The 16,385-nt window shown below is 49.6% G+C and overlaps 1 protein-coding gene across 2 annotated transcripts in view; it reads left to right on the forward strand.

Moving 5' to 3' along the window:
* C13H10orf67 (chromosome 13 C10orf67 homolog) overlaps window positions 1-13,351 on the forward strand; it is a 119,155-nt gene extending 105,804 nt beyond the window's left edge. The window contains exon 17 of one of the 2 annotated variants that reach the window (XM_070056147.2): window positions 13,018-13,351. In XM_070056147.2, coding sequence (XP_069912248.2) covers window positions 13,018-13,103 — 86 coding nt within the window. In that variant the 3' untranslated portion in view covers window positions 13,104-13,351. Of the gene's footprint in view, window positions 1-3,100; window positions 4,043-13,017 lie in introns of those variants that run through there. The other variant, XM_089312445.1, reaches the window with a different exon arrangement.
* Window positions 13,352-16,385: the final 3,034 nt, after the last annotated feature.

Below are 16,385 nucleotides of genomic sequence, written 5' to 3' on the forward strand. Positions count from 1 at the left end.
GCCATCTCGTGCCCAAGGCATAGAATTCAGGACCTTAACTGATGAGTTAAGTCCTGGGAGATGAGAGCCCTGCCTCTGGATCTCTCCTTCTAAGTTCTCCATGGCACAGGAAAGGGCAGGGTGGCCGATTGGGAGTAGCGAAGAAATGACCGAAACAAACAGGTTCTCTGTCTAATGGAAGCTCTGTCCATAGGCCAGAGAGGGGCTTGACCTTTGTGAAAAATGTAAAGGAAGAGGAGTCCGGACTTTAAAAGCAGCGTCCACCTTTGCAATACACAGGCAGCAATTTACTTTGAATTTGACGAGACTGTAAAACTTCAGTAGAAAAAAAGCTCAAGACTAAGACACATTGAAATGTACTTCATCCGTTCGATGGACTTCCCTAGCTTAGTGTAGTTTAGCATTGCTGGGAAGTGCGTGAATGAGGTATCGTTTACTACATGCCATTAAGATCATCCTTATTAAGCCCAACCCTGGTGCTCAGAGCTCCAAAGAGCATGAGGTAGGAGACACGAATGCTCTCTGCTCTGTGTGTGGCTCATTCAGCAGTGGGCTGTGAGCTGGATTCTGGAAGCTTCTGCGATTTCCTGACCCACTTCAGCTGCCTGGCTGTGGCCCGACACTGGTCATGCGAGAGGCCCTGTGGACCACCCCTGGACAGCCTTTGTGGCGGTCACACACACAGGACACAGGGCGCAGTCAGTGCAGGGACGACGGGGTGCTTGTGTTTTTACGTTAGGACTGGTTCTGTTACAGACACGGCAAAGTGTCCCAGGGTACGTATGCAGTCAGGCAAACCTGGGAACTTGTCAAGGCACCCTAGAACCGAATTTGACAAGACGCCCTTGTATATGAGAGACGCCCTGTTCACACTCCTTCCCACTACAGGAAGCCCAGGTTCAGAAAACTGCATCGGAAAAGTGGGCATTGATGGGTGCTGGTGTGTGAAGATGGCACTGGGATCTTGTCCTTGGTGATATTCCTGGACAGTTCAGTGTCTTGAAAAAGATGTATTTATTAATTTTAAATGTGGAGAGAGAGAGAGAGAGAAAGAGAGAGAATATCTCTTCCATCTGGCCGCAGCAGCTGGGCTGGGCCAGGCTGCAGCCAGGAGCTCCATCTTGGTCTCCCACAGGGGTGGTAGGGTCCCAAGCAGTTGAGCCCTCACCTGCTGCCTTCCCAGGCGCATGAACCAGGAGCGGGGTGTGGCCGAAACTCACCCCTATGCTCCGATGTGGGCTGCTGGACTTGCAGGCAGCAGCTTAGCTCCCTGCACCAGTTCAATGTCTTTCGTCAAAGCTTGTCACCTCACAAGGCAACACTGATCTGGGAAGAGCACTTCATAGGGAGAAGGGTTGTGTCCACTGTCAGAGTCTGCACACATGTAAGCCAGAGGTCACCAAAAACTGATGAAATGATGTCAGGGGCCGGCGCTGTGGTGTAGCATGTAAAGCTGCCACCTGCAGTGCCGGCATCCCATATGGGCACCAGTTCAAATCCTGGCTGCTCCACTTCTGATCCAGCTCCCTGCTATGGCCTGGGAAAGCAGTAGAAGATGGCCCAAGTGCCTGGGCCCCTGCACCCACGTGGGAGACCTGGAAGAAGTTCCTGGCTCCTGGCTTCGGAATAGCCCAGCTCCGGCCACTGTGACCATTTGGGGAGTGAACCAGTGAATGGAAGACCTTTCTCTCTCTCTCTCTCTCTCTCTCTCTCTGCCTCTGTAACTCTGTCTTTCAAATCAATAAATAAATCTTTTAAAAATGATTTCAGCATTTATGTTTTCCTATTGGTAAAAATACAATTGAGGAAGGGCTTACTTTCTTCATGGACAAAGTTTAATGTAGAAACTGTTTTCATTTTTGCTGTGAAATACTGGAAAGATTGGGAAGGTAGAGAGCGTGTCACGCTGAACACCACTGGATTTTGCTGTGCTGGATGCATAAGAGAAAGCAATCAGGAAGGAACTGGAGCTGCACCACCTGCATGCCCCAGGGCTACCGCTGCCTGGTTTCAGAGCTTGTCAGTCTCAAGTGCGTTACATGGCTGCACACGCACATGGCACACGTACACATAGTGTATAAGACGTTATATGACTACACACGCACACATAGTGTATAAGATGTTATATGGCTACACACGCACATGGCACTTGTACACATAGTGTATAAGACGTTATATGGCTACACACGCACATGGCACATGTACACATAGTGTATAAGACGTTATATGACTACACACGCACACATAGTGTATAAGATGTTATATGGCTACACACGCACATGGCACACGTACACATAGTTTATAAGACGTTATATGACTACACACGTACACATAGTGTATAAGATGTTATATGACTACACACGTACATGGCACACACACAGTTTACAATACGTTATATGACTACACACGTACATGGCACACGTACACATAGTTTGTAAGACGTTATATGACTACACACGTACCTGGCACACACAACACACAGTTTATAATATGTTATAGGACTACACATGTACATGGCACACGTAACACACAGTTTATAATATGTTATAGGACTACACACATACCTGGCACACACACAGTTTATAATATTTGCTATGCTCTCAAGTATTATGACCATATGAGTAGAAATGATAGTGGAATGTATGAGCCCTTGGATTTTTCCCAAGTAATGCTATAATGTTGAAACTGAATTACGGTATTTCCCTATACGTAGCTTCAATGCCTTTGTTCTGCCTGCCGTGGGTTATATTTCACTGTGTGAGTCCACTGCATGTCAAGCAACCTTAGTCTGAAATCCGGAATGTGCCAGCACTTGAAAGTCTCCGAGCACTGACATGATGCCACACAAGAAAGTTCCACACTGTGGGATGTGTTTCCTTCACAAAATTATTAAAACTGTCGGATAAAACGGCCTTCAGACTATGTGTATCTGTTGTGTGTGCAACATACATGAACTTCCTGTGTAAATTTGGGTTCCCCAATATGTCTCATTATGTACACGCAAATATCCCTCAACCCATGATGATCGGAATCTGAAACAGTCCTAGTGCATTTCAGACGGAGGACCCTCGACCCATACCTGGTATTCACTCTCCTGCAGACAGGAATTGAGATTCGCAGCTTGCTGGAGTAGACACCCCGGACACCTCCCGGAGGCCTGTGTGCGGAGTCCATGGGGGCACATACCAGGAGTGGAGTTACGAGTTTGAACAACGTCGCCAGATCCCACGCAGCCTGAGGAACACACGACTCGGGAGACGGAGTCTGTGTCCCGTGTTCTACTTCGCTGCTCACGCGTGGGGTCGCCTTCCTCTTTGAATCTTGCTGATCTGCTGGGTACGACATTGTGTCTCCTTTTCCTTACTTGAAATTCCCTGATAACCAACGACATTGTGTCTCCTTTTCCTTACTTGAAATTCCCTGATAACCAGTGGGGACAATACTTTTTCCCATATGTTTGTTAGTTCTTTTGGCTTCCTCTTCTGGGGACTGCTTGTTACTAACAGAGGATTATTCTTCTGAAATTGGGTGGTTTTAATTTTTCTTACTGATCTGTCTTTACAAATTCTGAGTGTTAACCCAGTGACAGTTATGTGCTACACAAAATCTCTTTTTAACTTGCTTTTGATATCTTGTTGAACTGAAGATTTTAGAGATTTTTATGTGATGATATTTTCCAACCTCTTAATTCTGGAATTGTTTATTAGCATTTTTGAAATATTACTTATTTCGGCCGGCGCCATGGCTCACTAGGCTAATCCTCCACCTGCGGCACCAGCAACCCGGGTTCTAGTCCTGGTTGGGGTGCCAGATTCTGTCCTGGTCTGCTGTGACCCGGGAAGGCAGTGGAAGATGGCCCAAGTCCTTGGGCCCTGCACCCACATGGGAGACCAGGAGGAAGCACCTGGCTCCTGGCTTCAGATCAGCATGGTGCGTGCCGGCCGTAGCGGCCATTTGGTGAGTGAACCAATGGAAGGAAGACCTTTCTCTGTCTCTTTCTCTCTGTCTAACTCTGCCTGTCAAAAAAAAAAAAAAAAAGAAATATTACTTATTTGAAAAGCACAGTTATGGAGAACGAGGAAGAGACAGAGAGCCCTTCCATCTGCTGATGTGCTCCTCAAATGACCACACACCGTGGCCAGCGCTGAGCCAGGTGGAGCGAGGAGCTTGGAACTCCATCTGGGTCTCCCACGTGGATGGCAGGGGCCCAAGGATGAGCCATCCTCTGCCCCTTCTCAGGTGCATTAGCAGGAAACCGAATCGGAAGTGGAGCACCTGGGTGCTCATAGGGGATGGTGGCTTAACTCACTGCACCACAACACAGACTCTTATAATTCTTAGAAAAAGTTTTCTGCTCTAAATTTTGAAGATGATCCCACATTGTTTTCTAAAAATGTTACCAATTTGTTGTTCATGTCTGGATGTCAGAGCACCAGAATTCGGTTCTGTGGATTCTGTAGTTTGGGGTCTGGCTTTTCCGTTCCAGTAGAACATTTGTCCTGCCCCTTCCACTCCTTCTCACTAAAAAAAATTATGTATTTTTTTTATATATATATATTTATTTATTTTTATTGATTTATTTGAGAACCAGAGAGAGAAAGACAGAGGGATCTCCCATCTACAGACCCCAAATGGCCGGGGCTGGACTAGTCTGAAGCCAGGAGCCAGGTCTCCCCCATGAGTGTCAGGGACCCAGCCATTGGAGCCATCACCCCGTGCCTTCTGCATCCCGGGGTGTGATAGAGGGAAGCTGGCATTGAGCGCGGAGCCAGGACTGCGACCCGGGCACTCCTGTGTAGGATGGATGTGAGTGTCCCAGCCGGCGTCGTAACTGCTACCCAAGCGCCGGCCGCTTTCCCCACTGGCACTGCCTCTGACCCCTGACCCCTGACCCCCGACACATGCCAAGTCTCTGTCAGGAGGGATTTTTCTGAGCTCTCCATTCTGTGCAATTGACCAGGTTTCTTTCCTGATAGCAAAGGGTGTTAACCTTGCTTTTGGCCGGTGCTGCGGCTCACTAGGTTAATCCTCCGCCTGCGGTGCTGGCATCCCATATGGGCACCGGGTTCTAGTCCCAGTTGCTCCTCTTCCAGGCCAGCTCTCTGCTGTGGCCCGGGAAGGCAGTGGAGGATGGCCCAAGTGCTTGGGCCCTGCACCCGCATGGGAGACCAGGAGAAGCACCTGGCTCCTGGCTTCGGATCAGCACAGCGCCGGTTGTAGCGGCCATTTGAGGGGTGAACAAACGGGAGGAAGACCTTTCTCTCTGTCTCTCCCTCTCACTGTCTAACTCTACCTGTCAAAAAAAAACAAAACAAAACAATAACAAAGCAACCTTGCTTTTAACATAAAACTTGATAGCTAGCAGAGCAAGTACTGCTAAAGTAATATATCAATTTTACTCTTTTTCAGAGTACTGATTTTTGGTTTATTGATTACTCAACTATTCTTTGGCTACTGAATTAATTTATGTTTTCTCTATTATTTCCATGTATTTTCAAAAGATTTTTTACTCTAACTTAATTCTTTTCATTTTTACCACATTTTATTTTATTTTATTAAAGATTTATATATTTGAGGACTGGCACTGTGGTGTGGTAGGTTAAGCCTCTGCCTGTGGTGCTGGCATCCTATATGGGTGCTGGTTCACTTCCCAGCTGCTCCACTTCCAATCCAGCTTCCTGCTGATGGCCTGGGAAAGCAGCAGAAGAGAGGGAAGACCTGGAAGAAGCTCCTGGGTCCTGGCTTTGGCTCGGCCCCGCTCCACCCATGAGGCCATTTGGGAAGTGAACCAGCGGATGGGAGACCTCTCTCTGTGTCTCTCCCTCTCTGTCTGTAACTCTGTTTCTCAAATAAATTTATTTATTTGAAAGCATTTGGACCATCCTCTGTATCTTTCAGAGTTTGGGCTATCCTCTGTTACTTTCCCAGACTCATAAGCAGGGAGCTGGCTCAGAAGTGGAGCAGCCAGGACTTAACCAGCGCCCACACTGGATGCTGGCAAGGCAGGTGGCCGCTTTACCCTCTGTGTCACCGTGCCAGCCCCCATTTTTACCAAATTTTAATAAGTACATGCGTAACTCAAAAAATGTTCAATGTTTTATATTTTAAATGAAAACTGTGCCATGAGATGTTTTGACACATGAATACAATCTGTGATGTCTAATCAGGGTAAGCTTGTCTATCTAAAGAATATTTTTCAGTTATAGCCCAGAAATTTTATCTTGGCGGCGCTTTGCTAGCATGCTACTCCTTTATGTCTGTCTGTCTGTCTGTCACTCTGCCTAAGCAGTGTATCCAGAAAACTGTTCTGTGACTGCTTCCTGTGCCCCTCACTCCCAGTCCACAGCCAGCTCCTACAGTCCGGGGGTGCCTGCTTTGCTGTGTCCTGAACTTCTGGGCCCAGCAAGTGCCCGGGCCCACGTCCTCTGTGTGGACTAAGTTGAGCTTCCGGCCGTCCCGGGCCCGTCGCCTTCTCTGATGCTGCAGCCCCAGGTTGGAAACCGCTCACCCTCTGCACCCCCAGTTTCCTTTCCTGAAAGCCCCTGGGCTAGAGGAGGGAGCATTCCCTCTGACCGCGTCCAGCACATCCGGCCTCTTGGAGCAGACAGGGGCCTGGCCCTGGGCTGCCAGCAGGGGTGTCTGCCACTGAACCCCGGAAGCACAGGGTCTCAGCTAAGTGCCACAAGCCTGGGCCTGGACCACAGACTCTGGCCCAAAGTCTGAAGTCAGGGCACCGGCCGAGTTGCTCGTCCCGTGGATGGGGTGGGGGTGGGGGGGCAGAACCTGTTTTCTGACAGCCCCCTTTCTGCTGGGGAATGAAGGCTTCCCTTCTGTCTACACAGCCTTCCCCCAACCCGAGTGTGTCTCTGTGTTCAGCCTCCCTTTCTGTGTGGATGCAGACATTCTGGGTTCAGGCCCCCGCTGGACTCGCCTTCATCTGATCCTTGGCAAAGACCATATTTGCAAGGTCCTGGGGATTAGGACGTCAGCATCCACGGGGCTAGGGACAGACATGGTGCAGTCTGTAATAGACCGGTTCCTTTCTCTACATTTCTTCCTTTCTTTTTTTTAAAGATGTATTTATTGATTTGAAAGAGTTACAGAGAGGGAGAGGGAGAGGGAGAGAGAGAGAGAGGTCTTCCATCCACTGATTTACTCCCCAAATGGCCACAATGGCTGGGTCTGGGCCAGGCTGAAGCCAGGAGCCAGGAGTGTGGATGGCAGGGGCCCAAGCACTTGGACCATCTTCCGCTGCTTTTCCAAGACCATTAGCAGGGAGCTGGATCGGAAGTGGGGCAGCTGGGACTCCAACAGTCATCTACCTGGAATGCCGGCACTTGTAGACAGTGGCCTAACCTACAGTGCCACAACGCTGGCCCCAACTCTATCTTGTTTCTCCAAGTACATCGTTCTGTTTTTCGTTTTGAAGTTCCTCTTTGGTGGCCCTATGCAGTACTGAACCATGAGCTTACCATCGCATTGCACTTCCTTCTCCTCCCCGCCCCCAAATCAGGTCCTGTGTTCTGCTGAAGCGAGGGGTAAGCCACCGCCCACAATCTCGCCACCCCGTAGGAATGCTGGCTTGTGTCCTATCTGCTCTGCTTCCAATCCATCTCCCTGCTAGCACACCTCCTGAGGAGGCAGTGGAGGGTCGCCCAAGGGCTTGGGTCTCCGCCAAGTTCCAGGCTCCTGGCTTCAACCTGGGCCAGCCCTGGCCATTGTGGCCATTTGGGGGGTGAACCAGCAGGTGGAAGGTGTGTGTGTGTGTGTGTGTGTGTGCATGTGTGTGTGTGTGTGTGTGTGTCTTGATCTCTCTAACTCTGCCTTTCAAATAAGTATTTTTTTAAATTACAAAAACATCCTGTGTATTCAAACCAGCTGTCTTCATTTTTCTGGGCCAACACCATTTCATTTGGTTTCGACCTTGCCTCATCCACACGACAGGCCGCATGTTCGCCGTGCAGGCTCTCCTGCTGGGATTAGACGTATCCCACATCAGCAACTCGCCCTCATGCTCTCCGCCTGCATTTTCTCCACTTGCAAGACCCCAGCGGCTCGGCGCCGCCCTCACGCCCTCCTCAGTCTCTCCTGGCTGCCTGTTACCGTCGCGGAGGGCCTCCTTCCCTGGCTGGTTTTCCACACTGTGCCACTGCCCTCTGAGTCCTTCCATCCATCTGCGCTGTGGAATTCTGGGTGAAGTCAAGGTCAACACAGCGGCGCCCCACCTGGCCCCTGCACAGGCGCTCTGAGCTCGTGACAAGTGACCTGCAGCTCCATGCTGCTGTGTCCCCTCATACTCTGGTCAGCTGGCCACTTACGGCCTCACGCAGGTGACCGGGTGACCAGACCTGGGGCAGCCCCTCATCATCAGATAGGCTAGCCCTGGCCTGCTGTCGTGGTGGTCTTGGGTTCCGAAGACAGCTGGACAGAGAGCACGCTGCCGTGCACAAGGAGCGTCTGAGTCCCTGTTGCCATCACCATTATTAGTCTCGTCCCTTTAGCCAAAGCCAGCCACACGGCCAAGACCAGAGTCCATCTGGGAGGGAACCGTACAGGCCATGGACACTCCCCTTTGTTGTTCATTTATGCACAGAGTTTAGGGACCTCTTCTGTAAGCAAATCACTGGGCTAGGCAGAAAGGACAGGATTTTTCTCATGCTTGGATTATATGTATGTAGGTATGTAAGTATGTATGTAGGTATGTAGGTATATATGTATGTATGTAGGTATAGCAGAGCTAGATTTATTGATGACACGGCAAGGAAACAGTGGGCAAGCTGGCCAGGGGAAGGCTGATAACTGAATGAATATTCTAAGAGCAGCTCAGAGACCAGCCCTCAGGGCTGGCAATGTGGTGCAGTGGGTTAAGCCACTGCCTGCAGCACTGGCATCCCGTATAGGCACTGGTTCAAGTCCCATCTAATCCACTTCTGATCCAGCTCCTTGTTAATGGCCTGGAAAAAGCAGCAGAGGAGGCTCAACTGCTTGGGCCCTGCCACCCATGTGGGAGACCCGGATGAAGCTCCTGGCTTCAGCCTGGCCCAGCCCAGAGTGTGCAGCATTTGGGGAGTGAACCAGCAGATGGAAGATCTCTCCCCACCCTTTACCTCTCCCTCCCTCTCTGTAACTCTGCCTTTCAAGTAAATAAATCAATCTTTTTTTTTTTAAAAAAAAAGAGCATCTGGCCCAGGTGAGACAGGGATTCATGGAGTTGCATCAGGTAGGGTGGACCTCAGGAGCCTCTGCATTTCTACAGAAATCCCGATGCTGTCACTCAGGGTTATCTGGGAATAACCAGCCCTCCCCTTCTTAAAAAGACTTATTTATTTGAAAGGCAGAGAGAGAGAAAGAGAAAGAGAAAGAGAGAGAGAGAGGTGGCATCTACTGGTTCAGTCCCCAAATGACCACAGTGGCTAGGGCTGGGCCAGGCTGAAGCCACAAGGCAGGACCTTATTCAGGGTCTACCATGTCGGTGACAGGGGTCCAAGCACTGGGGCCGTCTTCTGCTGCCTCCCCAGGTGCATTAGCAGGGAGCTGGATCAGAAGTGGAGCAGCCGTGGCTTGAACCTGTGCCCACATGGGATGGCCAGACATCCTCTTTCCTTTGAGAACACTCAAAAACCAAAACATGAGAACAAAACTTTACTTTCGACGTGTATATTTTTAAAACTGTAATTGAAAAAAATTACCCTGTTTCTCTGGCAATCACTAAATTGTGTGATTCCAGCATTCCTGCTCAGTATCTCAATGTCAAGGGTGAGTTCTCGGGCCCAGAGCTGTTGCCTTATGCATAGGAGTCAACACTCTGACTTCAGATTCACACTTGCAACACTCACACGGCCCAGAAGCCCCGATGGAAGCCCTTTGCAAGGAGCCGGCCCGAGCCTCCCATGAAGTGGATTTATTTTCCTCTGGGGTGAGGACAGACTGCACTGGGAGCCCAGCCTTCCATCAAGGGGGGGTGGGGGTGGGGCACGGAGCTGGGCCTTGCTTTTCTCACAAAAGGGACAATGTGAAGTGCATCTGTGAACATCGCATAATTTGTTATGTCCCACAAAGAGGTGGGTTTTTGTTGCACACACACCAGAGCTATTTGGTGCTGTGTCACCAATGATCTGCATTCAGGTTCAGAAAAGAAATTGGCCTCAGAAGAGTGAAAGCAGAGTAAATTTTTCTTTAAAAATTAGATACAGACGGTCACTTCCAAATGCAGAGGGGGAATTTTACAAGTGCCGGGCTACCGATTAGCTTTCCAGTGGACACCCAGCCCTTTATACAGCACGGACTAGCGGTGGTCAGCTGTGACCAATGTGCTTTATTACTCCCCCGAAGAGCGGCACTGAGAGTGCCCATCTAATTAAACTGAGAAGAGTTGGGTGAACTTGAACTGTTCCAGGGACGTGAATGACCAGAGAATTTCTTTGATGAGGCATTAAAGGCTGACTATGCTAACTCTTTGATGGTTTGGTAAAGTCAGTTCTTTCGTTCATTAGCATGTCTTTCAATTTTGTTGCTGTTATTACTTTTTTTTTTTTGGTATGTTTGCAACGTGCATGAAAAAAACAAATTAAGTTTCCTTACAGCATCATTACAAACATTTTAGCCATCCTACCTTTCTTGGTAAACGTTCATGACAGCTTTTTGTAGTTCACTCTTTCAAGAGTGACATCACCTTTCAAGTCAAGGCAGTTAACAGTAGTTAAGTTGTGAAAAAAAAAAAAAAAAATGAATAGATGCCCTGGCTTTTCATTTGAGACTCCCTAAGTTATTTTTTCACATGTTGTCTTCTGATTTCAATCATTAAGAAAAAAAAAGTGGGCTCCAAGAGGTTATCACATTTTTCACCAGTCTCCTTAGCATTTCGTTGTAACCTGGGCAGCTTGCTTGAGCTATCACAACTTTTATGGCAACTTTATCAACAGATACACACACGGTGGCATCAGGTCACAGCGCCGTGTCTTCATACGTTTGCTAACTTGTTAGATAAATTCTGCTTTATGACCAGGGATGGATGCTAAGTCGTAATTTTGATATGTAATTCTCATTCTTAAAATCATTTAAATATTATGTCCTTTAAATCTTAGGTAAGAAACCAAGAATAAATGATAACAAAGTCATACTTCGCATTCCTAGTGACTCCTTACATAGAATTTTTCAATGAAATGTTGTCATTAAAATAGAAAAGGCCTTTTGGCTGTGCCCATACAAGCATAATAAATTGTGTATGTTTGTGATACTGAATGACTCCTGCCCATATGCTACACCGCACAGCTACATGAATGAGGCATTTACCAAATCAGGCCCACCACATTAAACAGAAAAACAATCTTTATTCATGGTAACTTATCAGTTTCAATTAATCAACCTTCACAATGGAAATTCTGATGTGTTCCAGCAACTTGAAAGCAATAGGTCACCCCTAGGGCAGCCATGTTGTGTCTTTGTGCCTAAGTTTTTGAACAAAGCAACATCGCCAATAAATACACACACACACACACACATGCATGTGCATATATATATAGATATATGTCTATACACACACACACAAGTACACACACACAGACTGGACAGCTACAGCTACGCCCTGCAGGGATGGCAAAAGTGCGCGTTTCTTGCTTATGATTTTTTTTTGTCATAGCAAGTGTGATTGTTGCAAGTATGACTTTTTGAGCTCTGCGAGATTAAACAAAAGGAGAGAAATCTCCATTGGATGACCATTCTTTCAGGTTCTGTGCTGCCATGTGAATGGCATTGTGCAGACCATTCCAATGGTTTTGAAAAGGGGTAACCACTGGTTTGATTTGGTTACACGGTTTAGCAAAGAGCTCCCTCCCACTGCCTTAGGGTCTGTGAAAGGTCTGTGACCTGTTTAGAACTGCCGTCATGTCGCCCCTCCCAAGTGGGAGTATCTGCATTCATTTGATCAGTATAAAAAATGATAGGGGATGGGGAGATCAGTGCTTTTGAATTGCAATTTATAGCAGTTTACAAAAATGCACATTGTTGGAAAAGAAAACAGGGAAGTGTTTCTTTCTAAATTGCATTACCTGTGAAATGTCATTAGTCTTTTTAAGGATATTTACATCCTTTTTGAAAATTATTATTTTAGCAGAGTTACTTCTCCTAAAGACCATCAGCATTTTATTACATTATGGTTTTTTTTTTACTTGCTTTTTTTTTTTTTTTTGGTAGTAGTAGACTGGAAGGAAAGCATGTCTGAGTTCTTAGGATGAGTGTACGCTGTCACCGTGTCCGTGTCTGAACTAAGCATCTTTGCGAGCGAGTCGCCCTGGAGTGGTAGCTCCTGAGTTACAGGGACATGCCTCTGTGGGGAGACGGCTGTGTGCTGATGGTTTGCTCGCAGAGAAACTGAAACGCCAGCCTCCCCCGGGCTTCCATCGCCCCTTCAGCATTCGACGGCCAACACGTCTTTGTAAAACGAGTGCTTTGTAAGCTCAGGTGCTCAGAGAGCCAGCCTCCTGTACGCAGAGTGCCAGAGAAGGACAGGCCGGTTCTGTGCGTCGAGTGTGCGCAGTGCTATATAAGCGAGAGCTTTAGGTAACAGTTCAACGTCCAAACACTGACCGCAGCCACTGGGGTGTGGCTGCCGGTGCAGCAAACCCACACAGCACCCTCTTCGAGCCTCTGCAGGGCCTGTTTTCCCCCCGTCGGTCATTTTCTGTTGCGCATGGAGGGAGGGCAGGCACGGACCTTTGGGTCCTCCACCCAAGTTCAGGGTGAAGGCCTTGGACGCACACACAGGGCCCCCTCCTTCCTTCTCTGGCAGAGACTCCTGACTCTCAGCGCAAGGGCATTTCCTGGCCTTGGTCGCAGACAGCTGGAGACCAGCGCTGTGGAATGGGTCTGCAGGAAGTGGTCCCGAGGGGAGAGCGAGCCGGGCCGGAGCGCGCAGGCTGCGGGGCACACCCAGCCCGCCTCCCCAACTCTGCGGAGCCCGCAGTGGCTTACGGAGAGTGAGCAGAGTCAAGTTCACGCCTGTTCTTTCTTCACCTCCAGCGAGGCTGTCGGGAACCCTGAAGGAGCCACTGAAGAGGCTGTCGCAGTCCCAGAGGAGCCCCGTGAGAGAAGAGGACCGAGACTGACCCACGGGGACGCACCCCTGGGGCGCGCCAGGCTAGTCTCGCTGGCCAGGGAGAGCTCTCCAGGGCGTCCGAGCCGGGCGCTTGGGCAGCGCCTCCCCCAGAAACCCCGCGCCCCTGCGGGGCGAGCCGGGGGCGCAGACGCCCTGGGCCGGCGCCTAGGGGAGGGCAGGAACGCACTTGAGTGAGAAAGCTCGAGGCATTAAATGTGTTTGACCCTTCCTCCGGCATCTCCCTAACGACCAAGTCAAACCGAGCTCGGCCCGCACTCTCCCTGGGGGAGGCGGGCTGGGGGAGGCGCGCGCGTGGGAGGGGGGGGTGTTTCACTTGTCCCCTGGGAAGTTCCACACCCGGAGCTCACAGGGGCGCGACGCCCCTGCCCGCATCTAAAAGGCCGCCACCGGCAAGAAGGGAGTCCGGGCCGGTCTGGAGCCCCAGCTCCACGTGGGGAGAACATTCTCGAAGGGCAGGTGCCAGTCCCGGAAGGGCCGGTTGGCTTTCCTGGCGTGCGTCACGTTCAGCCAGCGGCGCTCTCTGTTACCCCCGACTACAAGCTAGGCGCCATCGGAAGCTGGAACAGAAGTGGAGACCCCTGAAGTTGCATTTCAGCTCTCAAGAAACAGGTCGGCGGCGGCGGCTGTCGCACAAAGCTGATGGAGTAAAAAAAAAAAAAAAAAAAAAAAGCTAGACCAGGCGTTTCGTGTGTGCGTAAAAGGGACAAGGTTGAATTGGAGAGAGACGAGTGAGGTTGAGCGCAAGCGCGCGGGGGTGGCACTGCGCCGGGGAGCTTGGTCTGCCTTGCGCTCTGTGCCACCGTCTCTCCAAAGAAGGGTTGCCCTAGAAACTTGTTCCCAACGCGCTGCTATATATCAACACCTTGTGCTGGCGGTCCTGGGCTGAATTACAGGGACACAGTTTGGCGCTTCTTTCAAATTTCCTCCCATCAGTTTGGCTAAAGAAAGGAATTTTTCTCCTTTAGAGATGAATCGGCTTAATTAGTAAGTAGATTGATGGCAATTGCTGGTGAGCTGGTTTCCAACAGAGTCTCCCCAGAGAGGGTTAATCGGAGTCAGGTCTGGAGCCTTTCCCACAACTGGCTCCCAGCCATTTCCACCAACCAATCAACCACGCAAGAAGCAGAGGAAATGAAATAAAATTTATATTCTCAGCGCCATGCTCCTGAAACCGAGATTCTTTGGAAGCAGCCTCCCCGTTGGGTGCCCTGCAGACGGCTTGGTTTCAGAATTTCAACAGAGATTTTAAACCTCAAGGTTTAGCTGGGTACCAACGCCGAATTCCAGCTGGCACAGTGAGTCTCTCCACGGGACACTGGGTGCACTGCAAACTTCTCCCAGTCCAGTTCTGGTTTAGAGAAGTTGGAGGCACCCCCCTAGCCCCGCCCTGAGTCTGTTATCCACCAAAAGTCTTTGAACAGTCTTGTATGTTTTGCAGCCTTTTCACTTATTTTTTTCCATAGTGATAAAAATCCATTCATAGTTTAACTTGCAGCTGCATTAGTCTTGCAAGAAAAAAAAAATCCCTGCTGAGAAATGCATATAATAGGAAAAACAGATCGGCTGGACAGCAGCGTAATTAATGCCAAAGAGGGCTGAGGCCGGTTTCATAGTTTGTCTTTTGAGGATATCGAGACGAGACCTGGTGAAAAATTACGCATGCTTTAGCATTTCAGAAAGCTGGCAACTGGCAACGCTTTTCCTTTTTCTTTGACTTTTCGCCGAAGAACAAAGAGGTCGGCAGAACTAGCTAGGTTGTAATGAGTTCTATGTCCTGAGCGCATTAAGTGCATCATGGAAACATATTGTATCGAAATAGTTTGGAGGAGAATACCGGGGATGAAAGAGAATGGGTGCTTTGATCAGCTCCCTGGGGTCCTGAGCGCGCGGGGCTGACTTGCAAGGAGTTATTCAGCTCCCGCTAGACACACTCACAACACCACTGAAAGAAATTTGCATATCTGTAATTTATCACATTGCTCCCGAACATTATTGCAAGGTAAATAAAAGTTAGTTGAATAATAAAAAAAAAAAGATCAATCATCAGAAGAAACCGTGAAGCCAGCCTTTCCCTTAAAATCAGACAGAAGTAGGTTTAGAAAACGTGACAGTTTAGAAGCTGACTTTATTTTAAAAAGTGTCCGGGAGGAGCGGCAGGTTACGCTCCGGCAGAAACAGAAGCAGCAAGCAGAGAAAACTCAGCACTGGCTCTGGGAAGACAGGAGAGATGGCTGTGTCTCCCCGGTCCCACCGCCGAGCCCCGAGCCCTGCTGGCCCCGCGCAGCTCAGGAGGACGGAGCGTCCGGGAGGGACCCGTCAGGAGCTTTAGAAAACTCCCTGAGAACAAGCGAAAACTTAACAGGCCCGCATTGTTCTGAGTTCTTAAACAACCCGGTTTAAACAGCAAACAAGAATCTTCACCTTGACCTTGGAACAGACTGTGCCGGCAGATAATCTATCACACAACTCTGGATGACAATGATATATTTCAAAGTATTGTCAGATGAAAAGATTGATAAATTTGCTGCCGCCAAGAGAGATCTTTGGAAACAGTCAACCGGCGACACTCAGCTCACCAAGCCGGCCTGCCTCCTCCTCCTCCTCCCTCTGTACTCACCGCCCCGTCCCCACCTCCTGCACCACCGCCCCCAGCCGGCCTTGGGGGCCAAGCGGGCGAGCCTGGGGCCAGTAAATCAGCACTGTAATATTTCTTACGGGGCACAGAAAAGCTGCGAGCGGTACCTCTCATATTAAGCGCAACATTTCTCCGCTTTGGCGGGGGAACAAAAGTCATAGCAAGACGTCTTTATGGCTAATTCAGTCAAAGGCACATCCCTGGTTCCCCGTGCGGAAGGGTCAGTGTCGCTGTGTTCCGTCCACCGAGGGGGTGTTTTCACACGGCAGACCCAGCCAGCTGTCCCTGTCATACCCTCGCCACTGGGGAGTGCGCACCAGCCATGGTTATTAGGCACATTCTACACCTGCAAAAAATACGGATCTCCGCGAGTTGTCAAGACACCCTCCCGTTCTCATGCCCCCTCCGCTTTCTGTCCCCCCAGCGTTGACAACACAATTCAAGCCCTGGATGAAAGCGCTGAGCTGAGGGACCACAGGGAGGGCTGGGAAGGGGGTGGCTCTGCCACCGTCCCCTGGCGCCTACTGGGCAGCCCTCAAAGAAATGAGGCATACAGCATGTTTTCAGACGCAGGGACGGACTTCCCATCACACGTCTGCTTGTGCGCCAGCGCTAACTGTGGAGCCCTAGTGCTGA

This window comes from Oryctolagus cuniculus, chromosome 13, assembly GCF_051225735.1.
Source record: "Oryctolagus cuniculus isolate XC-2025 breed Fujian yellow rabbit chromosome 13, ASM5122573v1, whole genome shotgun sequence".
NCBI classification, from domain to species: domain Eukaryota; kingdom Metazoa; phylum Chordata; class Mammalia; order Lagomorpha; family Leporidae; genus Oryctolagus; species Oryctolagus cuniculus.